This window comes from Mus caroli, chromosome 4 (genome assembly GCF_900094665.2).
Source record: "Mus caroli chromosome 4, CAROLI_EIJ_v1.1, whole genome shotgun sequence".
Lineage (NCBI taxonomy): Eukaryota > Metazoa > Chordata > Mammalia > Rodentia > Muridae > Mus > Mus caroli.
In genome coordinates this window covers 128,008,570-128,031,492 of record NC_034573.1, presented here as the reverse complement: position 1 = coordinate 128,031,492, position 22,923 = coordinate 128,008,570, and the positions used below count along the sequence as shown (strand labels likewise).

The 22,923-nt window shown below is 49.3% G+C and overlaps 1 protein-coding gene across 1 annotated transcript in view; it reads left to right on the top strand.

The window, feature by feature from the left end:
* The window catches only part of Cda (cytidine deaminase), a 29,640-nt gene extending 17,764 nt beyond the window's left edge, over positions 1-11,876 (top strand). Inside the window, exons 3-4 of the mRNA XM_021161185.2 lie at positions 6,685-6,742; positions 11,404-11,876. Of these exons, the coding sequence (XP_021016844.1) occupies positions 6,685-6,742; positions 11,404-11,520 (175 nt within the window). The 3' untranslated portion in view covers positions 11,521-11,876. The remainder of the gene's footprint in view (positions 1-6,684; positions 6,743-11,403) is intronic.
* Positions 11,877-22,923: the final 11,047 nt, after the last annotated feature.

Genomic DNA, 22,923 nt, shown 5'->3' with positions numbered 1-22,923 from the left:
AAGACAAACCACCATGAAGCAGAATTGGAATGTATTAACAGACATTCAGAATCCTTCTTAGATTTACTTTATGTGTATCGATGCTTTGCATGCTTGCTCTATAGGTCTGTGCACCAGAGGCGTATGTGGTGCCTGAGGTCAGAAGAGGACATTGGATCTCCTGGGACTGGAGTTACAAGCAGCTGTGACCCGGCATGTGGGTGCTGGGAATAAAAACCAGGTCCTCTAGCTAGAGCAACAAGTGACCCATGTCTCCCAGTCCTTTCAAAGGTGTTTTAAATGTAGACTTCAAGTACAAAGGTTGACAGAAAGAGAGCCGCCCAGGAGAAGGGTGAGCCACACCCAAAAGCTTAAGGGTGAGCTTCTCAAAGGAAATAGACACTTTGTTATCCCAGTGGTGACTGGAGGAGGGATTTGGAAGCTTAAGGGTGAGCTTCTCAAAGGAAATAGACACTTTGTTATCCCAGTGGTGACTGGAGGAGGGATTTGGAAGCTTTGAGATCTGGGGTTCAGCTGGTTTCTTTTTCCTTCCTTCCTTCCTTCCTTCCTTCCTTCCTTCCTTCCTTCCTTCCTTCCTTCCTTCCTTCCTTCCTTCCTCCCTCCCTCCCTCCCTCCCTCCCTCCCTTCCTTCCTTCCTTCCTTCTTTTCTGTTGTTTTTTTGTTTTGTTTTGTTTTGTTTTGTTTTTGTTTGAGACAAGGTCTTACTCTGTGTCCCTAGCAGTCTACACAGCTATGAAACTCACTATGTAGACCAGGCTGGCCTCAAACTCACAGCCATCCACCTGCCTCTACCTCCCTTAGGATTAAAGATCTGAAACCACCTGGGCTAATAATTGGTATTCTTCGTTCTCAGCTGCTGAAAGGCTTCCCCAGTCTCCCGAGTGAGTGGCTCCCATCCCTCCCCCTTTCCCTGTCTTTCTGGTCTGCCTCAGACTCCACCCTCAGGGTTGGCCCACAGAGCAGGTAAACTCAGGAGGACTGGCACAGCAGGGACGTTTCTGTCTCAGTAACACCAATTTCGACACAAATCCCTGGAGGTACAAAAGAAAGATGTCACACAGAAACTCACAGCCAGAGGACCTGAGGGTCATTGGGCACGGACTCCCTTGCCACCACCCCACTTTTACAGACAAACAAAAACAAACAAACAAACAAACCCTTGAGGCCTGAGAAGTTAAGGAACTTTCCTGGAAGTTAGCTGTAAATAAAGCTGGATCGAAACTCTGATCCCAGAATCATAGTCCAGGGCACAGTCCTCTGTGCCACTCTGTGCCAGGAGGCAGACTCTGTTGCCTGCTCTTTTTAAGTGGGCCCAGAACAAGCTGTTGAGCTTTACTAACTCCAGATAAAGGTGCCAAAACCAGGGTTCAAAAGCAAGCTGGCTCGGTGACTCGGTGACAGTCATGTAAGCGCTGGCTCAAGCTAACCCAACTCCAGGTAGGGTCTGGCTAAACTAGATTTCAAATCAGTGCTCTCTAGTACCTCAGATGTAATGGCTCAGGCTCCCGTGGGCATCCTCCCACTGGAGTGTGGTGGGGTCTTGTTGGCACTGGACCCAGACTGTGTAGCTCCTAGGCCAAAGTCCGTGTGAATGGACTCTTTACTAGTTTAGATCCCCAGCAATTTTGTGCTTTTGTGGTAAGTTGCATTTGGGTACCCTCTTTTTTTATTGGCTGGGCGAGAAGTAATCTTGGCAAGTTACTGGTTAAAGAAATTGACACAGGACACAGTGAACCCAGCCAGCAGAGCCGCCTAACCAAGCATTGGTCTTAGGCAGCATAGGACACAAGCCCTAGAAGATCATTTCTTCCTGTGAATGGAGTTGCAGCCTGGTAGAGCAGCAAAGGTTTACAGAACGCCTGATATAGTCTGTGCACCAGAAAGGGATCTTGTGGCTTTTCCAAGACCCTGCGTTTTGCCTCCATCTGGCCCTGAGGGGGTCCCGAGGGTCTTGTTGCAGTGACTGGAACCAGGTGTGCCCTTGGGAAGCAAGGCTGCGGTTCCAGGCTTTCTCTGGAGCCCAGGGCTGTCCTGGTTCCCTTAGGTTTTCAGAGGATAAATGAGGCTGAGCTGGGAACATTTTGTGCAAACGAGCACTGAGCAGGATGTGAACTGCACGTACGAAGAAATGGGGAGAAATAACTAAATTGCAGAGCTGCTCCAAGAAAGCCATGGTGTTCTGGGGAAGGGAGAGGTCGGTGCTGTAGCCTGCCGGCTCCGTTAGCATTTGCCCAATGGAAGGCTCTTTTCTCTTGCCCATCGCCTGCCTTTAAACACGACCCATTGGGTCTTGCTGCGATCATCAGACTTCCTTACACAAACATCTGCAGTTTCTAGCACCCAACTGGCCTACTCTGGATCTTAGCCCATCACCGAATCCCCCAGACAGCAATGCAGTCATTATCACACTAATGACTTATTAAAGAGAGCTTGGATTAGAGGAGGAAGGCCAGCCAGCTCTTTTTGGCACAGACCAGGGCTGAGCAGCCCAGTCCCCTCTCTGGGATCACAAAGGATGGGGTGCTGCTGATGTTGGCAGAGCCAGGTGAGATCCTGAGGTCCCACTGGACTCCTATTCCTCTGTTCTCAGAGTCAGTAGGTTTCTAGCTCACCAAGCTAACTATGACCTCAGTGTGCAGCCAAGGTTTGCACAAACCACACAAAACCCTTGATCTCCAGGGATAAAAGGTATCCCGGGGAGGAGAATCAGGAAAGCGTGGGAGAGATGTCTAGATGCAGCCAACTTGTCTGATGGTTATTGATCATTCTTGCCAGATATGTTAACTGACAGACAAAAGCCCTAGCTCCCAGGTCACTGGGGACTGCCCTACTGTGCACCTAAGGTGCTTAGAAGCCTCTAAGCCTAGCTATTTTATTTTATTTTATTTTATTTTATTTTATTTTATTTTTTGACTAGGTCTCACATAAGCCAGGCTGGCCTAGAACTTGCTTTGCAAGCAAGGCTGTGACCATGAAACTCTGATCTTCCTGCCTTCACCACTTGAATGCTGGGACGGCAAGTCTGTGCCATCATACCCTCTTTGGGCTCTGTGGTCAAGTACTCTATCCATCCAGCTACAATCCCAGCCCTCAGCCTGGCTTTCTAAGCTGGAAAATTCACGAGAGGGAGTCGGCCGGCCACATGAATTGACTTCTGCGAACTCCCTAGCACACAGTGTGTCACCAAGGAGAACCACAGTTGTGACATTATTGCTCTTACTTGGCAAGCCATAAGAAAAGCAAAGGCAGAGTTTGTGGGTTCTGAGTTCAAATCCCGACCATGCCCCTGATTGGCTCTGTGACCTTGAGTAAGTTGTTTCTTCCACGATCTTTAACACGTAGTAAAAGCTTGCACACAGGTTCATGTCTTTTAGGATGTTAGGAGATTAAATGAGCTGATTGGCTGGCTCCTCTGCAGAGCCTCGTCTGAACATTTGGTACTGCAGTGCAGAATGAAGTGAGCTATTTAGCACAGTTTAGAACTTTGGGTGGTTGAAACTAAGGCTGAATCCAGCTTCCTGGTAGGACGCAGGATTGGTCCTCTGGTGACTCCTGACTTGGGCCACCATATCCAAGAAGGGAAATGACAGGGGCAGATCACAAAGGGTCTCATCGGCTGTGGAAGGGAGGCAGAGTTCCCTGGGTAACACTTCTTGGAGGTCTCTGTTGCTCCTTTTTCATGCCTGCCTGGCTGAGAGCAGGCCCTGGATCAATACAGGTAGAAAGAAATGAAACATAAGACAGGCTAAGCTTTGTACCACCAGTCACCCAGAAACTGCACAGTTTACTTGACTCATAGAGTGCCCTGCAGAGGGGCCCCCATTCCTTCAGGTTCCTATGGGGTTTCTTCTGAAGCAGGAAGCCTTCTCAGGGAAAATCCTACATTTTCGTGGAGCAAAACCAGTTTTTGATTTGCCATGCACAATAGAACATGCCTTTAATCCCAGCACTCAGGAGCCAAAGGCAGGTGGATCTCTGTGCGCTTGAGGCCGGCCTGATCTACATAGTGAGTACCAGGACAGCCAAGGCTACACAGAGAAACCCTGTCTTGAAGTGGGGTAGGGGGAGTAAAACAGAAACATTCTTTTGTTTGCTTGTTTGTTTTGGTTTTTTTTTTTTTTTTTTTTGAGACAGGGTTTTTCTGTATAGCCCTGGCTGTCCTGGAAATCACTCTGTAGACCAGGCTAGCCTCGAACTCAGAAATCTGCCTGCCTCTGCCTTTCAAGTGCTGGGATTAAAGGTGTGTGTCACCACTGCCCAGCCAGAAACATTCTTTGATTGGGCCTTCGGATACAAGTCAATTATCATGGAATCTAAAAACAGCCCCTGGCCACTCTGTCCCCTCCATTAACTGCCTCCACTTGGTCCGTTGCTGGCTAGTTAGTTTGGCTCTTTAGTCTATAAAGACGTCACCATGGTGAATTTGTGTGTCTTGTTCATTATAGCACCCCTAGCACCCGTGGCAGTTCCTAGTGCCAGGCATGTAGTAAGTACTCAATAAATATTAGTCGTCTGAAATGAGCCAGCCTCTGCAGAATGTTTTTCAGGGATCCCAGCACGCTAGGCACACAGTACACGGCACAACAGCTGCTGTTGGCGCATGGCCATATTAATTATAGACGCCATAGAGCACACTGCATGAAATAAAATAGTATGCAGTAAAGTATTAAAATATGGAAGAGGCCACACATGGAAGGTGTGCGGAAATTAGCCCCGGCAATAACAATATAGCAATCGAAGGCTTATAAAACCCCTGGGGTTGGGACTTAGCTCAGCTGGAAGAATGCCTACCTAGCCTGCATAAAGTCCTGGCTTCCATCCCCAGCACTGCATAAAACCAGGCCTGGCGGTGCGTGCCTGTAATACAGGAACTCAGGAGACAGAAGCCGGAGGCTCATGAGGTCAAGGTTATCCACAGCTACGTGGCAAGCTGGGGGCCAGCCTGGGCTACATGAGACTTTGTCTCAGAAATAAAGTTTTACTTCAATGGGACATGGTATGTCATTTTGTTGGAACCCATCCAAGTAGATGACAGTGTGACCCACGTGTGACAGACCAAGGTACAATCCTGGGTGACTTAAGATGACTCAGAGCCACACAGTGAGCCAAACAGGAAGTTGGCCCAAATCCCATGCTCTTTTCCAGCTGTCCCCAAGCTGTGGGCCCAGAAGGGTAGGGATTGTGGCCACCAAGGCCCCACAGCCAAATCTTCACTCTCTGGACATCATCCCTGTCCTCTGTCTGAGCCAGACAATGGCACAAAGGTGCCCGAATTCTTGAAGGCGACCTGGCCGGAAGCGTGTGTCTTGCTTGCTGTTTCCCTCGGATGCCAGCAGCCCATCCTTCTCTTGATACACATACGTGGTATTCTTCCATCCCAGAGCCTTCCAGGGCCCGTCTTCTTTTTTCTTCCATCCCCCTTTCTTCCTTTTTACCAACTTTTTGTTGTTGTTGTTGTTGTTGTTGTTTTGTTGTTTTTTTGTTTTTTAAGACAGGGTTTCTCTGTATAGCTCTGGCTGTCCTGGAACTCACTTTATAGACCAGGCTGGCCTCGAACTCAGAAATCTGCCTGCCTCTGCCTCCCGAGTGCTGGGATTAAAGGCGTGCACCACCACCGCCTGGCTCCAACATTTTTATTTTTAATTTTTTAATTTTTATTTTTTTAACATTTATTTATTTATTATATGTAAGTACACTGTAGCTATCTTCAGACACTCCAGAAGAGGGAGTCAGATCTTGTTATGGATGGTTGTGAGCCACCATGTGGTTGCTGGGATTTGAACTCTGGACCTTCGGAAGAGCAGTCGGGTGCTCTTACCCACTGAGCCATCTCTCCAGCCCCCCAACATTTTTATATACATGGTGTGTGTGTGTGTGTGTGTGTGTATGTGTGTGTGTTTTGTCTCTGTGTGTGTCCATGGAGGACAGAAGGCTTCAGCTCTTCTAAAGCCAGAGTTACAGATGTTTGTAAACCACCGTACAGGTGCTCAGTTCTCCTGGAAGAGCAGAAAGTGCTCTTAACCACGGAGCCATCTCTCCATCCACCCACCACCCACCCCCATATTTATTTGTCTAAAATACAAAACATGCCCGCACTTCGGGATAGCCATTCTGTTATTTATCTCACCAAATCTATGACCTTGCCAATGAAATGGCTATCCTGATTCCCTGCTTGTTAAATGTCTGGTCTAGTAGTTTTTTCACTAAATGGGAATGCATGACTCTATTCTTCTTGTGGGGACCAGCTGGTGTCACCTTCTGTGCGAGACATTGTCTCACTCCTGTGGCCGGCTTACTACTCTTTTATCATGCGTTCTTTCGGCATTTTCCTTAAACAATAAATCATCTAGCTTTGTGTCATGCCTCCTGGGTCCAGCCATTCCTATGAAGGCCAGAGACAAGCTCTCCTTCATCCCTGTCTCCTGAAGCGTGGTGACAGACAAGCTAAAGGCCCCTTAAACATTTATGAGCTCACGGGTGAGGTAGCTTTGCCGCCGTGGCTTTGATTTCAGAAGTGTGGCCAGCCGCCAAGCCACGTCGTCTTCCCAGCCTCCAGGACACATGATTCTGGGACTCAAGGACTGTCTGATGGAATGTGACCTGATTTGTAACAGGACAGGGACTTAGTTTGTGAATTTCAGCCGTCGGCTAAGACCGCTCTCAGTTGAATCTTTGTTTCCCCAGTGACTTGCAAGAAGAGTTCATCTCTCCCTGCGGAGCCTGCCGACAAGTCATGAGAGAGGTAGGAGCCTGGTCTCTTCCTGGAAAGCATCCCTGAGGTCTCTTAGGGGTCACACCAGACTGCCAGTGTGGACAGTTACTGTCTGGGCTCTATACTGTGCTGGCTGACTCCCAGGACCTTCCTGGGTTCATGTGAGTCACTGGAAACAAGTCCTTCTTCCGGCATACACAAGGCTTCTGTTGTTGATGCCAGGCACTGAGTGAGCTAGCTCTGGGGACAGCGAAGCCAGACTTGCCCTCACTGAGCTTCAAGAAGCTGTGAGAAAATCCAGGAAGAGAATTCAGGGGACAGCGGGGCAGCAGGGACCTGAGAATGATAAACCCCAGCCCACAGGCCAATCCCAGCAAGTCTCTTGATTGTAGATAAGTCTGATGGGGCCACAGCTACTCCTAGTCTCTGCTGGGTGGACAGTAACCACTCCTGCCTTGTGGTAGCAGGGCTGAGCAGTTATAGGAAGACCACACAACCTGGAAAACCTGAAATACTTCCTATTTGGGCCTTTGCCAGCTGCTGTGCTAGGTGGCTCTCTTTTTGAAGGTGACATTCTAGTAGAACTATAACTCATGAAAAGAGAGTTTCACACTGGCCTAGATGTTTACTGTGTGAACGGTGGAAGGGCAAAGGGCGGTGGGTAGGGGAGCAGTGAGATGATAGGATCACAGGCAGAAGCTGGGCCTGGCTCACATGGCCATGGCACCCAGAGAACACAGAGCATGTTTATTCCCAAATAAAGGGAACTGAGGTATGCCCTTAGAAATGACGAAAATGACTAGTCTTATGTACTACGTATTTTACTACTGTTTTCAGAGAGTCGAGAAAACCAGGCATGGTGGCAAACCCCTGCAATCACAGAACTCCGGAGTTGGTGGGAGATTTCCTCCAAGTTTGAGACCAGCCTGGGCTCTGTAGCAAGTTCCAGGACAGCTGAAGCTATACAGGGAGATCCTGTCTCAAAACAAACAAAAGCAACAAGGTTGAAAAATGAGAGAGAACAGCCGGGCGTGGTGGCGCACGCCTTTAATCCCAGCACTCGGGAGGCAGAGGCAGGTGGATTTCTGAGTTCGAGGCCAGCCTGGGCTACAGAGTGAGTTCCAGGACAGCTTCGACTACACAGAGAAACCCTGTCTCGAAAAAAACAAAACAAAACAAAACAAAACAAAAAACCGAGAGACAGAGAGAGACAGAGACAGAGAGAGACAGAGAGAGACAGAGACAGAAAGAGAGAGGCAGAGAGAGACAGACAGACAGACAGAGAGACAGAGAGACTATAAAGGGGAAGCCAAGCAAGATATGAAGCAAGTGTTATTACTTATGTCTTATTTTTAATTGTGGGTGTGCACACACATGAGCGTGCAAGTGGGTGCCCGCCGTGCCAGTGTGGAGGTCAGAGTACACGGGTTTTTTTTTTTTGAGAGTCCATTATCTCCTTCTGCTGTGTTGGCTTCAGAGATCCAACTCAGATGACCAGGCTCGGCAGCAAGCACCCTTCCCGGCTGAGCCATCTTGCTGGCTCTGGCAAACTTTATAATGTGTACCAACTCGAGGCTTTGTTAAGTGTAAAGATGAAAGGGTGGGCTGGCTGGCTGACTTTGCTGTGCTGGGATGGGTGGAATCCAGGGCCCGGGGTGTGCTAGGCTGTACACTGAGCAGCATCCCAGCCCTGACCATGGGGTTTCTTTCAGGCCCAGTGGAGGGTGTTTTGTTTTTGTTTTGCAGGAGTGAAGTTGTTTTTGTTTGTTTGTTTGTTTTCCCAGACAGGGTTTCTCTATGTATCCCTGACTATCCTGAAACTCACTCTGTAGACCAGGCTGGACTTGAACTTAGAGATCTAACTGTCTGTCCCACGCCCAGCCCAGTGGGAGCTTTTGGTGTTAACACATGCATTAGGAGGATGTCAGGAGGAAGATGCCAAAGAAGTTCATGGCCTCTGTAGTCTCCCAAAATGAAAGCCACATGCCAGGGATGGCCCTTGAGCTGCAGCTTGCTCTGAGAACACTCGGAATCTGGCAGCTCCACCAGCCCCACACGAGCCCAGGAGAGAATCAGCCACCATCATTCCTATCTCCAGAAGCATCAAAGGAAACTGAGCAGCCCCTGAGGACGGGAGACCAGTGGCAGCCAAGGCTGTCTCCAGACTCCCTCGTTGCCTATGTGTCCTGTATGCATACCCTGAACCAAGTGTGCCGGGAAGGGGGGTAGGGGGTTTGCCACAAGGCAGCTTCATGCTGCCTGGTCTGTGAACATTCTTGCTTTTGGAACTGGTGTTGCTAGACAGGGCAGCTTGGCTTGTTCATCTGTTTTCTGCTTACCAGCTCTGCAGTTCACAGAACCCACTTCCCAAGGCAAGATGGAAAAGCCATCCCAGAGACATTTAATTCACACAGTGAATTTTAGTTCAGCGAGGGGCAGAGCAGGGGTGTCACCATAGCTGCCAGCATGGTGACGGTGCCTAAAGAAGCCACCAGCAAGTACCAAGTCTCTGGCTCCCAGGGCCTCAACTTGTTCCACTTGCTTAGGGCCATTTTTTTTTTAGATTAGATGCTGGCAAAGGAGTGGGAGCAAATGAAAAATCTGCAGGGGAGAAGGAAGCATAAAACCAAATGTGAACAGTGAGCGCTGAGGCCTAGGAGCCAGGGACCTGGCATCTAAACTCGCCTGCACCAAGATCACCCTCGCCCTCAGGCACAGCTTGCTAAACACGAAAATTCACCACCCTTGAAACCTTAATTCTGAAAAATCCCAAAGATTGATAGTGTCTGGTAACCGTGCCTGAGAGCGATTCAGACAGACACGTGGAAGAACAGGAGGCCGTGGACCAGCCTCGGCTGGCAGCCCACACATCAGTCACGATGCCACGGCCTCTGGGAACTGGGCTCCTACTAGACGCCAGGGTCTGTGAATCTCACCAAGCCTGCCAGGAAGAAGTCGGGTCTGTTGACTTCCTCTCTGTCACCGACTTAACTCCCCACCTACCCACCTCGCTGGTGGATAGGAAAGGGCTCCTATCACTAAAACACGTCGTCGTAGGTGAAGACAGAGAGCCCCAGAGGACCCAGATAGGGCGTGGGAGAAAGTTCTGGAGACATGCTCATCTCTGCTGATGTATTAGTTACCTTCCCACCGCTGTGACGAGACACCACGACCAAAGCAGTTGAAGTTTACTTGGGGCTAATGGTTCCAGAAGGTTGGGGTCCATAATGCAGGGACAGCAGATGAGAGACATGCTGACTGGAGCTGGAAGCTCACATCTGGAAGCTTCCTCACATCTGGAACAGTGAGCAGGAAACAGAGAGAGTGCTGGAAACCATGGATTTTGAAACCTTCCAGCGGCTCTTCCTCCAGCACACCCATATTCCCCAACCCTCCCCAAACAGGTTGGCCAACTGGGGACCAAGAATTCCATTGCTTTCAAACCACCACAGCTAATTGATAGCACTAAGTCTGTTTCTCCAATAGTGAAAGGAATGTAATGACAGCCACCACCTCCAGGGGGCGATAATGCTATGATGTCAACATAGTGTGTTGAGTGTCCTGAAAGAGACAAAGATTCCTTCTTGGAGGTACAAAGGGGGACCTGTAGGGGGCAGCAGGTGTTGGCTGTCATTTGTCATTGCAGAAGGAAGCTTAGCTCTGGGACATAGACTTTTAAAAAAGATTTAATTTTTAATTATGTCTGTGCCAAGATGTGCATTTTAAACACAGTTGCCCACGAAGGTCAGAGCATCAGATCTTCATGGAGCTGGAGTTAGAGGAAATCGTGGGTTTCCCAGTGTAGGGGTTGGAGATAAGCTCGGCTCCTCTGCAAGAGTTCTGAGTGCTCTTAACTGCCGAGCCGTCTCTGCAGCCCAAGGCACAGATATTTCAACAGGTGCTAGGAAGAGATTTCAGTGGTTAAACTCTTGCATATTTAACCCTCGAGGACCAGAGTTTGCATCCTTAGAAACCCACATCTGCCAGGTGATCTAGGCAGATGCCTGCAATTCCAGACTTGGAAGGCAGAGACAGGGGATCCCCACAGCAAAGTGGCTGGCTGGACTAGCCATATGGCCGAGCTCTGGGTTTGATGGAGAGACGCTGCCTCTGTGAATAAGGCAGAAGAGCCATGAAGGATGATTCGAGACCCAACCCTTGGGCTTCCACATGCATGTTTACCCATATGCGCCCCCCTCCCCACATGCATACACACACGTGTATACCACACATACATGAAAACAGAGAGAAGGTTTTTGGGGTTTTTTTTGTTTTTTGTTTTTTTCGAGACAGGGTTTCTCTGTGTAGCCTTGGCTGTCCTGTAACTCACTTTGTAGACCAGGCTGGCCTCGAACTCAGAGATCCACCTGACTCTGCCTCCCAAGTGCTGGGATTAAAGGCATCTGCCACCACACCTGGCAAAGGTATTATTTTTACAAAGCTCCTGGGAGCATCCTCCAAGGGGATGCTCATGGCCCATTGACAACAGGCCATGCACAGTGATGTTGGCCAGTGCTTTTCCACTGAGCTCTCCCCCAGGCTCTGTGAGCCAGGTACAATTATTGTTACTCCCATTTGACAGGTAAGGGAAACTGAGGCACAAAGAAAATAGTAGAGTCACATTCGAACCCGTACCTTCCATCTCCCTCAGTCCCACGGCCTCCCTCACACAACTTTGCCCTCTTTTCCAGTTTGGCACCGACTGGGCCGTGTACATGACCAAGCCGGATGGCACATTCGTAGTCAGGACGGTCCAGGAGCTGCTGCCGGCCTCGTTTGGACCTGAAGACCTGCAGAAGATTCAATGAAGGTTGAAGAATAGAATGTCTGCTGAATGTGCGAGCCCTACCTAAGGAACAGCTCTTGGAAGACTTCATAATGATGCTGTCTCTGGCTGGGCCTTGGGGACACTTGCCACATGGTTCCCAAATGGCTGGGCAAGGGTGACCTTGATTCACACACCACAGCCTTCCCTTGAGTGATGGAAGGTGCCACTCAACTAGGCCAAAGCCCACATCCTCTTGGGGACTCGGAGCACTCCGCTCCTTCTTCTCCCGAAGACCCAGGTGTTCCAGACCTGGTCTGCCTCCCTACCAGCCTTCTTAGGCTCTGTCGTGTGACTTTTCAGATTATAAATACCACAGCACGTGCTGTTTGAGAAGAACGTGTTTTTGTTCTTAGTCTGTGTATACAGTTCTCAGGGGTGGTTTGTCTCATGGGGCAGGCAGTCTTAGCTGGTTTCTTCTGGCAGAGGATGTGGGAGCTTCCCAGGGTGCCTCTCTAAGTGGCGTCTGAGATCCGAAGCTCCTTGCCTCTGCGTTCTTGGACGGGAGGCCCTTAGGCAAGGGTTTGATTACAGGAGCCCATTCACTATAGCTTGGACATGGGATGTGCCTCCAAGGTCCACGGACCGGACCGAGTGGGAGGAAGCTAGGTCACTGGGGATGTGTCCCTGAAGGATATGGAGGCTCCCAAGCTGTACCTCCTCTTCATCACTTCCCAGCTATGAGGTGAGCTGGTCTTGACCACGCACTCACACAGAGATGTGCGCTTCGACCGCCAGAGGCTCAAAGTTAATGGTGCCTGAGACCAGACCCTCCAAGACCACGAGCCCAGGTCAACCTTTCCTCTTGAGCTGGTTCTCACGGGTCTTTGTTACAGGACAGAAAGCTGACTGGCACACCATTGCTAGAGAGTAGTTTGGGCCCAGTAGAGACCTGGCGCCACCCCCTGCCACAGTGTAATGGGAAGTGTGGGTGCCCTCAGGACCTGCTCAGTGTCGCATGCTTTTGTGTTGTTGGTTGTAGGTGCTCAGTGGTTCTGGGAGCTGGCTGCCACCTCTGCTTTTAGATGATGGACAGAGTAACCGAGGGCTTTCAGCCATGGCCGAGCTTAGCATAGAATCGGGATCCCAGTGGGCATGGTGGGAAACGCCTCTGACCCTAAACAGCACTTAGGAAGCAGAGGCAGGCAGATCTCTGTGAGTTTGAGGCCAGCTGGGTTTACATAGGAAGTTTCAAGCCAGCCAAGGTGACATCAGACCGAGGCCCTGTCTCAACAGAAGGCGTCCCACAGTGACCTCACAGTGACCTGGACGCTGTGCACTCAGCTGAGGTTTTTGACATCTGCAAGCTCGCTGCGGTCTCCCTTAGCAAACCGGAGAGTGGTTTGGCTTTCCCTTTATCAATAAATACAGCAAAGATGAGGCCGGTTAAATCGCTTGCCCAAGGTCAAACAGCTAGCAGGTGGCAGAGTCAGATGTGAGTGGACGCCCTCTGATGCTGAGTGCTTTTTCTGACAGTCTACTGAGGGTCCTTCCCCTGTCAAATGTGCTGGATGCTGCAGAGAAAATAATGCAGAAGAAATAGAGTCTGTTCTTGAGGAATGCTCAGTAGGAGAGAGACAGGGAAGGAGAGAGGGAGGGAGGGGGAGAGGGAGGGAGAGGGAGAGAGGAGAAGAAAGATTTGATGCACAGGCATGCACACTGACCAGGGAGGGACTAGCTGTTTTATGCATTGATAAGCACATACGTGCGCATATACACATATGCAGAGAGAGAGAGAGAGAAAACAAACCTATCCCAACGAGGCTGTAAGACGAAGACTTCCCTGCTGCCTGTGGTTAAAAACATTGAGGCTGGAGATCAGGAGAGCACTTACCTGGCCTGTGTCCTAGGTTTCTTCTGTAAAACAGAACAAAACACAAAACAGCTCAGGAGCCTCAAGGACTCTTCAGCGTGGTCCCAAAGGGAGGGGAGAAGTTTGAAAAGAGGAACCGGAAGGAAAATAAGCAGAAATGTTAACATCAGCTAAAGCCCTGCTTACTGGGAATACAAAGGATTGGCTTTTTCTTTCTTTCTTTCTTTCTTTCTTTCTTTCTTTCTTTCTTTCTTTCTTTCTTTCTTTCTTTCTTTCTTTCTTTTTTTTTCATCTTTGTGTCTTTAACTCTTAATTATTAAATCAACAAAAGCTATATATCCTGGGGCGAGTTAACTGTGCTACCAGACAGAAGAACAGGTAAGGCCTAGCAACCCAGGAACCCCAACAATTCTTGTAATTGAGAACAGCAGGCATTTAAATCTACTCCTGACCAGGTTCCTATCCTGGAACACATGACCTCAGCACCCCACTAAGAGGACCATGACAACTGGTCACATAGCATAGAAACACAGAGTCCTTCATGCTAATGAGGGATCTAGATGGGCCCTGAGGGTTTAGCCAATAAACTTCCCCACTGTGAATAAACAGTTTGGACAAGCAAGTGTTGTCTCCTTCATCAAGGACTGCCATGTGCGTGCGTGTGTGTGTGTGTGTGTGTGTGTGTGTGTGTGTGTGTGTGTGTGTTGCGAGGGGGGGTGTCTCTGCACTCCTGTGCTCACCCTGAGCTAAGCTGGATTCCCCCCATCCCGGGGTCATCAGATCCCCCATCCCTCTTCCCAACTCCTTGTGGTCCTCAGTGGAGTCTGGAGACACAAGAGGATTTGAGCCCAGTTCTCAACTCTTTGAGGTTCCCAGAGGTATCTGGGTGCACAGAAGTTTGAGAACCACAGCCTCCATCACAGCCCCTGCCGTTTCTGACCCAGAGGAACATAGGCTGGGGTTGCTAGCTTCAGCTGTGTTTTGCCTCCCCAGAGCAGCATGTTGGTATCCCACAATCCCTGTACCACAGAAACATAGCACAAGCACGGGACAAGGCAGTTCATGAAAGCAGGCAGAGGCAGACATTACTCAGCAGAAGCTTCTAGAAATTAGCTGAGCAGTATCCCCTAGGAAGAGCTGTAGTTATTGGCCCAAGAGAAGCTGTGCTGTTAAAACCAAAGCATTTGACTTGGCAGCCGGGCTATGCAGGACATAGGCTGACAAGTGGAGTTTCCAGAGCCCCACATGCTCTGTCGTTCAGGGTGTCTGTGTCATCAGAACCCTAAGGCGCAGACCCAGATTCTGATGGAAATAAATAGAAGCACGGGAGCCTCCTCGGCTCCTGCCAGCTGCTGCCGATGCCTCCTTCAGTCCCCTGATGCTCTAGGATTTTCCCTGAGCACAAACAAGGTCACAACTACAATGACAGACGTTAGCAGTCTGACATTAGAGGTACACAGTGCCTGTGTCTCAGATGAAAGCCACTGTTCATGAACAAGTAGCTGGGCGTAGCTGTGTAGGCCTGGAATCTCAGCTACTTGGAGATTAAGGTAGGAGGAATGTGAGTTCAAGGCCAGTCTGGGTTACTTTTGATTGAAAGCCAGCCTGGGCAATTTAGCAAGCCTCTGTCTAAAAAGGAAAGGTTGTTGGGGCTAAAGACTCAGCGGTTAAGAGCATTTAGCATTTACTGCTCATGGAGAGGACGGGGGTTCAGTTCCCAGCACCTACATTAGATGGTTCACAATTGCCTCTAACCCCGATTCAAGGGATCCTACCCTCTTTCCTGGCCTTCACAGGCATCTACACACATGTGACGCACATAATGTCACACAGGAACACACAAATGTTCAGAAATCAAAGTAAATACATAAGAAGTAATGAGGCAGGTGGAGCTCTGTGAGTTTGAGGCCAGCCTTGTTTACAAAGTGAGTTCCAGGACAGCCAGGGCTACACAGTGAAACCCTGTCTCAAAAAACAATAAATAGTGGCACAAATAAATGGTGGCACATGCCTTTAATCCCAGGACTCAGGGTGTAGAGGCAGGACACTGTATGTTGCCCAGAGAGATTCTACAGATCGAGTTCCAGGACAGTCACGGGTCTGTTACATGGAGAAATCCTGTCTCAAAAATAAAATAAAATAAAATAAAAACCAAAAAAAAAATTTTTTAAAGGACTGGGGGAGGACATAACCCGGTGGCGGAGGTCATACTTTGCGTGTGTGAGAGTTCAAAACTCTGCAAGTATCAGCTCCCTACAACTCCATGAAAAGCACTCTTCGATGTAGAGGCTCGGGACAGCAGGCATATATTGTCTCCGTTTCTCTGGACCAGCATCCTCAGCTCTCTTGAAAGGCTTCAGAGAAGGCGAGAGCCTGGGCTACCATCTCATCTGAGAAGTTGTGAGGTCCCGGTCTTCTGCAAAGCTGATGTGCACAGCTGATGACAGGAGTTGGCTCCCCAGGAGCTGCTGTTGGGACCGGGTTCGTTGCTCTCATGGGTCAGTCCAGAGCATGGCAGCTGGGTCATCTCAGAGTAAGCAAGAGAGAGGAGCTGAACGGCACAGACAGCAGAATCTCTCTGTGGGCAGCATACTGTGTACTTCCAAGGCACTGTGACAGGAACGCCTGGTCACAACCTAAAGGAGAAAGGGTGTGTTGGCTCCTGATCTCAGAGGTTGAGCACTCTGTGCCAAGGAGGACCTAGTGAAGGTGAGTTTATTGACTTGTAGTGGTCGGGAAGCAGAGACAGGCTAAGCTCCTCCTCCTTGGCTGGCTTCCTCCTTCCCGCCAAGCCCAAGGTGTCACTCAAGTTCAAGGTGAGTCTTCTCTCATCCGAGAGGAGCTTCACCTGTCTCCGAGGTGCTTCTAAACCCAGTCGAGTTGGCAAGTGAAGATTAATCACACATCCAACCACGTTCCCACGTTCTGTTCTAGATGCACGTCCCTGAGGTAGAGTCCCTGCCTTTTGTGCTCACACGGGGCCATAAATACCAGGGCCTGGGCATTCTAAAAATACAGGTGTTGAGATGGATGTGGGCAAGGAAAAGGAAGGGAGACAAGAATAGAACATCAATAGTAGGAGGGCCAGAAGAAGCGAGCATGGCAGGCCCTGTGGGGGAGTTGGACCTGACTCCCAAGGACACCTTCAGGTCCAAGGGAGGGAGGCTGGGGCATGGCCACCTTTGCACCTGAAACAGCGTCCTCTTCTAAATCAAGAATTCCAGGCCGGGTGTAGTGGCACATGCCTTTAATCCCAGCACTTGGGAGGCAGAGGCAGGCGGATTTCTGAGTTCGAGGCCAGCCTGGTCTACAAAGTGAGTTCCAGGACAGCCAGGGCTACACAGAGAAACCCTGTCTCAAAAAGACAAAAAAAAAAAAAAAAAAAAAAAAAAAAAAAAAAAAAACCAAACAAACAAGAATTCCAGGGACAGGGGTGTGGCTTGTCAGTAGAAAGATTACCTGCCTGATGGTTTGTGTATGCTTAGCCCAGGGAGTGGCACTATTTGGAGGTGTGGCCTTGTTAGAGTAGGTGTGTCACTGTGCTGGTGGGCTTTAAGATCCTCACCCTAGATGTCTGGAAGCCAGTCTTCCACTAGCAGCCTTTGGTTGAAGATATTGAATTCTCAGCTCTGCCTGTACTGTGCCTGCCTGGATGCTGTCTTGACAATAATGGACTGAATCTCTGAACCTGTAAGCCAGCCCCAATTACACGTTGTCTTGGTAAGAGTTGTCTTGGTCATGGAGTCTGTTCAGAGCAGTAAAACCCTAACAAGACAACCTATGAGCACCAGTTCTGGATTCCACCATCAGAGCCACAGAGAGCAGTTGTGGCAATGCCTGTATGCTTGGCACTGCAGAGGTAGAAGCTGGAGGATCAGATGTTCAAAGTCACCCTCCACTAAGTATGCAATCTGAGGTCTGCATGGGCTACTTGAAACTCTGTTTCAAGAAAATAAAATGGGGTTGAGGCAAAGCATCAGAGATGTAGGGGGAAATGGATAATTAGCACAAAAGTACAATGTCACCACCTCTGGGCTGGAGGCTCAGCTTGGGGAGACTTGGGACAAGAGATGGATGCCACTTCATCATGTTTTAGCAGAGAAAAGCTACTGAAGGCTTACATTCCCAGAAGACTTTCAGACAAGGACTGGGGACCCAGAAGGCTTTGTGTTAGGTGCTGGGGAAGCTAGGTTCAAACACTACAGCCCCCCTTCTTAAAGAACTCACCTGCTACAGGGGGAGAGAAGAAGAGATTCTGGTCCATTCTAGAAAAAGCCAGGGAAGGCTTCCTGTGCCTCCAGTATGAATGGAGACTTGTAGAGTTAGATCAGACCATTGGGATGAGTGAGGTGACTGGGGTCATGGCAAGCGACCCCTGTATTGTTGGACCCTAAAGGGAAAGACAGGGGACAGAGACACGCTGAGATGGATAGTGAAGAATGTTCTGTGCCCAGCCAAGGAGCTTGGACATTGTCCTAAGACCACTAAACTGGGACCAAGAGCCTCTGTGTGTCTGTGTGACTTTGCAGTAGGTAGCACAGTTGTGTTTACTCTGTGAGTTGTCACTACAGAGCAGCAGAAACCCAACAGCACAAACCACACATGGCTGACCCAATGTCTCCACCTGACGTCTCCCTGTGTCACTGCCCGTCATGTTTCTGTCCCTCTTGGCCCAGGCACGACAGTGATGCTTCCTATCTCTGTCCCCATGGAAATGGCACTCTCTGTCCTCTGTGTTCTGATGGTAACCCAGTCAAGGGGTCTGGCCTCAGCCTTGCTCTGTCAGGAGTGGCAGCAACCAGCCCCACCACCCTCCACCCTCCAGCTCTGCTGGCGTTCACAGATCAGATAGCATTCCTGAAATGGGCTATGGTTAGAGGACATTGCTGCTTTGGGAAAAATGTGTCCATCTCCTCCAGGAGGAGACAGAGCAGTGAGGTGATGAGCCGGTGCCAAGGGATGCTAGCCAGAAAGGACAGGACGAATGCACTCAGAGGCTCTTTTCTCACTCTCGCCTCTTCCAGTTACATCAGCATCAGCTTTTCTCCTCACATCCTATGGGAGAAGGTTAAACGACGCTGCTAAGGAAGATTATATACTTTACCAAAAGTCTGGTGTCTGTGTGCATGGAGGGAGAGGACTGTGCAGAGACAGAGATGCCCACAGCAGGAAGGTAGAGCGGGCATGGGTCCCGTGGCCTGCCCAGCACCCCTCTGTCTTTTCATTTCTGCTTCCGAGCAGATCAAAGCTTATCCAGAACACGGCTGCTGTTTCATGTGCTCTGGATGAAAGGTTCTCCCGTATAGAACATTAAACTTGCAGGGTACGTGACGTGGGACTCTCAGCAGAAGGCCATATCCCACGTCCCCACTTTGACCTTCATGAGTACCAATGCCAAGCTGGGAGACAGTGTAGGGGGGACTATCTGCCCGCTGAGACAGTTGGTGTCACAGAGAGGTTTCCCTCATAGGACAGATGGGGCTGGGGAGATAGCTTGTTGAGTAAAGTATTTACTGCACGGGCATGAAGCCTTGAGTTCAAATCCCCAACGCCCACATAAAGCTGGGGGCAACGGTGAATGTCTGTAAGCCCAGCATTGAAGTGATGGAATAGGGACAGTCCATAAGCGGAGCATTGGGAGTGACAAAGTAGGGACAATCTGTAAGCCCAGCATTGGAGTGACTGGGTAGGAACAGGCAGATCCCCAGATCTCACTGGTCAGTCACTCCGGGCAAATGGGTGTGCTTCAGTTCGGTGAGGAACCATGTCTCAAAAACAGACAAACGAGTAAGTAAATAAATGCAGGCAGGAACAGAGGAAGACGGGTGATGTTGCCCTCTGGTCTCTACGTGCACGTTATGTGCATACAGGGACACATACCTCCTCATAAATTAAAAAAGGAAAAAACAGAAGAGGAGGGGTGGGAAGGGGTGGAAAGAAAGGTACCTCCTAGACCCCTGTGAGAGACAGGTGAGAGCACAGAGGCCTCCATCCCTGCCAGAAGCTCTGTGTGCAGACATCACTTGCCTGCCCTTTCTATAAGATGTCTGCCCAGGAATCGGGCTTCATGCTGTGCTCGGCTCAGACCTGTCAGAAGTAACTAAGGCTTTTCTACAGAAAAAGACGTGAACACATCCAATTTACAGCAGCAGGTTAATTAACATCAGGCTGGAGATTCCATTGCCGGCGGGCTGGTTATGTATCACAGTCTAGCGAGACTGCCTGCGATTTAGGAGAACAAATCCCGAGGCTTATAGCAAACTCGCTCCTGCGCTCCAGATTCCGCTCAGTGCCCTCATCACAAGCCTCACCGCTGAAGGATTTATGTTACAGGAGATTAGAGAACACATCCTGCCGGGGATGGGGCTTAGCGGGTAGACGCTAACCTATCACAGGTGAAACCTGGGATTCCATCTCCAGTGCTGTGTACCGAGACTGGGTGTGGCAGAGCATATGTAATCCTGTAATCCTGGCATTGGGGAGGTGGAGGGGGTAAGAGGAGCTAGAGGTCCAAATTCATCTTCAGCTACCGAACGAGTTTCAGATTGGCTTGGGCTACGTGAGACCCTGTCTCAGAATACTCACCACAAAATGTTCATTGAAATATTATACTCAGGATAAGCAGTGGTGGTGTGTGCTTTTAATCCCAGACAGGGGCAGGGAAATCTTTGTTGAGTTCAAGGCCAGCCAGTCTACAAAGATGGTTTGGGACAGCCAGGGCTATATAGAGAAGCCCTGCCCACCCACCCCACCCCCGCAAAAAACAGAAAGGAAGGAAGATTGTATTCAGGGGTCTGGGATTCTGTGGTAAAGCGTGTTGTGGGGTAGGACAGAAAACTGCACTGTGCATCTCCAGGTGTACAGTGAGTGAAATGAATTTTCGTTGTTGTCGAGACAGGGTTTCTCTGTCGTCCTGGTAGCTCAGGAACTCGCTCTGTAGACCAGGCTGGCCTCGAACTCAGAGAACCACCTGCCTCTGCCTCCTGAGTGCTGGGATTAAAGGTGTGTGTCACCACTGCCCTGATGCAGTAAATCTCCAACCCAAATAAGCCTGCGCAATGAAAACACAACTCAATTAATATGTACAGGCTGTGTGCCTAGATTGGGCAGATCTACCACTACTATATTCCCCAGCTAGGAGATCCCTTATAGCTTATTGCGGTTTCTACAGGCCAAGTGATTTTTGCTCCATTTTCCTTCCACCTCCTCCTCTCCTCGTTCTCCCCAAAACTTTTCAGCTCCACCTTCCCTTCCACTGCTCAACCGTCAGCTCTAGCCTTTATTTTACAAGTTAGAATGGGGAGAAGGCTCACAGAGAGTCACCTGGGTCTGTGATCCACTCCTCACCCCAGGCAGCCCCTCCTGGGGAAGCAAAATTAGCATCAAGATACAAACAGAACGAGGGCCATCCACAGCACTGCCCGGTGAGAAAAATGGATTTTTTATCACGTGAACATATAGATCTTGAATGAGGTCACGAGCATCCAGAAGTCCCTTCACATTCCTCTGGTAACTGTCTACCCAAGGGACCTCAGGGCCATGGCCCTTAACACTAGAGATCTGTCTCACTACTTGCCTTCGTACAGTATGTAAATGGGAGAACATCTATCCTTTTTTTCTTTTTTTCTTTTTTTGGTTTTTCGAGATATCTGAGTTCGAGGCCAGCCTGGTCTACAAAGTGAGTTCCAGGACAGCCAAGGCTACACAGAGAAACCCTGTCTCAAAAAACTCTATCTTCTACTGGACACACACACACAAACACACACACACACACACAAATGGAGCAGAAGATAAGAGACTTTAGGAGAAAATATAAAATGGCTATTTGCTGACAATTGGTGAAGCTGGATTGAAGTGGAAACTTAAGGGTTCTTTGGAAAGTCAGTTGTGTTGGATGGTGTTTCTCTGAGGCAAACAAATGAAGAAACATTTGCTGAAGTGGACACAGGTGAAGGCTAAGAAAGGCTTGTGAGGGAACATTTTCCTGAAGCAGACACAGATAAAAGGATGTTCTGCTAAAGCAAGCATGTGAAAGTGCACGTGACGAAGGATTCTTTGCTAACAACACACATGTATTGGTCCTCCTTACATCACAACACACATGTATTGGTCCGCCTTACATCACAGAGTTGAGCTCCATTTGTCGGAACTCCACAGAGAGAAACGCACCAAAACCACTTCTGATGGTGTGCTGCAGTTTCTCCTTCCTCTTCAGTTAAGATTTACTTATTTATTTTATATATTCATCATTGCTCTCTTCAGACACACCAGAGGAGGGCATCAGACTCCACTGCAGATGGTTGTGAGCCACCATGTGGTTGCTGGGAATTGAACTCCGGACCTCTGGAAGAACAGTTACTGCTCTTAACCACTGAGCCATCTCTCTGGCCCATGCTGCAGTTTCTTGCAGCTTCCCGGGACTCAGGATGATTGGCGGAGTGATGTCAGTTGAGACAGACACATGTGCTGAGACAAGACACGTGGCAGGCATGTAATGTTTGGAGGGCATATAAATAGGACTTCACAGACAAGGACAAAGGAGGAGTTAGCTTATAAAGCTACCTGTGCAATGCTTGGTGGTCTCTGAGTCTTCCCATCTCTGAGAGAGGCACAGATGAGAACTTCTGGTGTCCCCTCCTGTCCCTCCTGCTGACTTGTGCCAAGGCTGAGGCCTGGCTGTCTCTGCTAGGCAGTGCCACCATTGCTGATTCGTGTTTGCTATCCTGACTCTACCGAACTGGACTGTTCTGTATCCGTGAAGTGTTTGCGAGTGGATCAAGCTGCCACTGCTGACCTGTGAACTGAACTGCCGATTTCCAGACAACACAGATGGAGTTGCTCCAAAGAACCTTTCTAAACAGGTCCACTTCCTTTCTTTCCCACTACTTCTGGTGGGTAGTGGGTTAAAAGAGAGGTTAAAGCATTTAAGAACCATCATTAAAAATAGGCTTTGGGCCAGGCGTGGTGGCTCACGCCTTTAATCCCAGCACTCGGGAGGCAGAGGCAGGCGGATTTCTGAGTTCGAGGCCAGCCTGGTCTACAAAGTGAGTTCCAGGACAGCCAAGGCTACACAGAGAAACCCTGTCTCAAAAAAAAAAAAAAAAAAAAAAAGGCTTTGAAGGCTGGGCAGTGGTGGCACATGCCTTTAATCCTGCGTTCCAAGAGAGCCAGGGCTACACAGAGAAACCCTGTCTCAAAAATAGGCTTTGAAAAAAATTAAAAATTTCACTGGATGACCAGTATTTGGGATTATGTGTATACCTGTAATCCCCACACTCCAGAGGGACATCCTAGTCTACAGGAAGAATTCCAAGCCAACCAGGGCTATGCAAGGCCTTGTCTCAAATAAAGTAAAATAAAATGAGTAAAAATAGTAACAGGACTAATATCCTTATTATCAGCTAGCCATTCGTAACAAGCAGTTTAAGCCATAGGGATTTATTAAGCATCTGTGTGGCTTCTGGTTAAGTCTTCCAGTCAGTGTCTCAGGCCTCAGCTCCTGCACCCACTGGTGCATAAATTATGGCCTTTGGTCAAGATTTCCGGCCAAGATCTAAGCCCTGGAACCTCCAA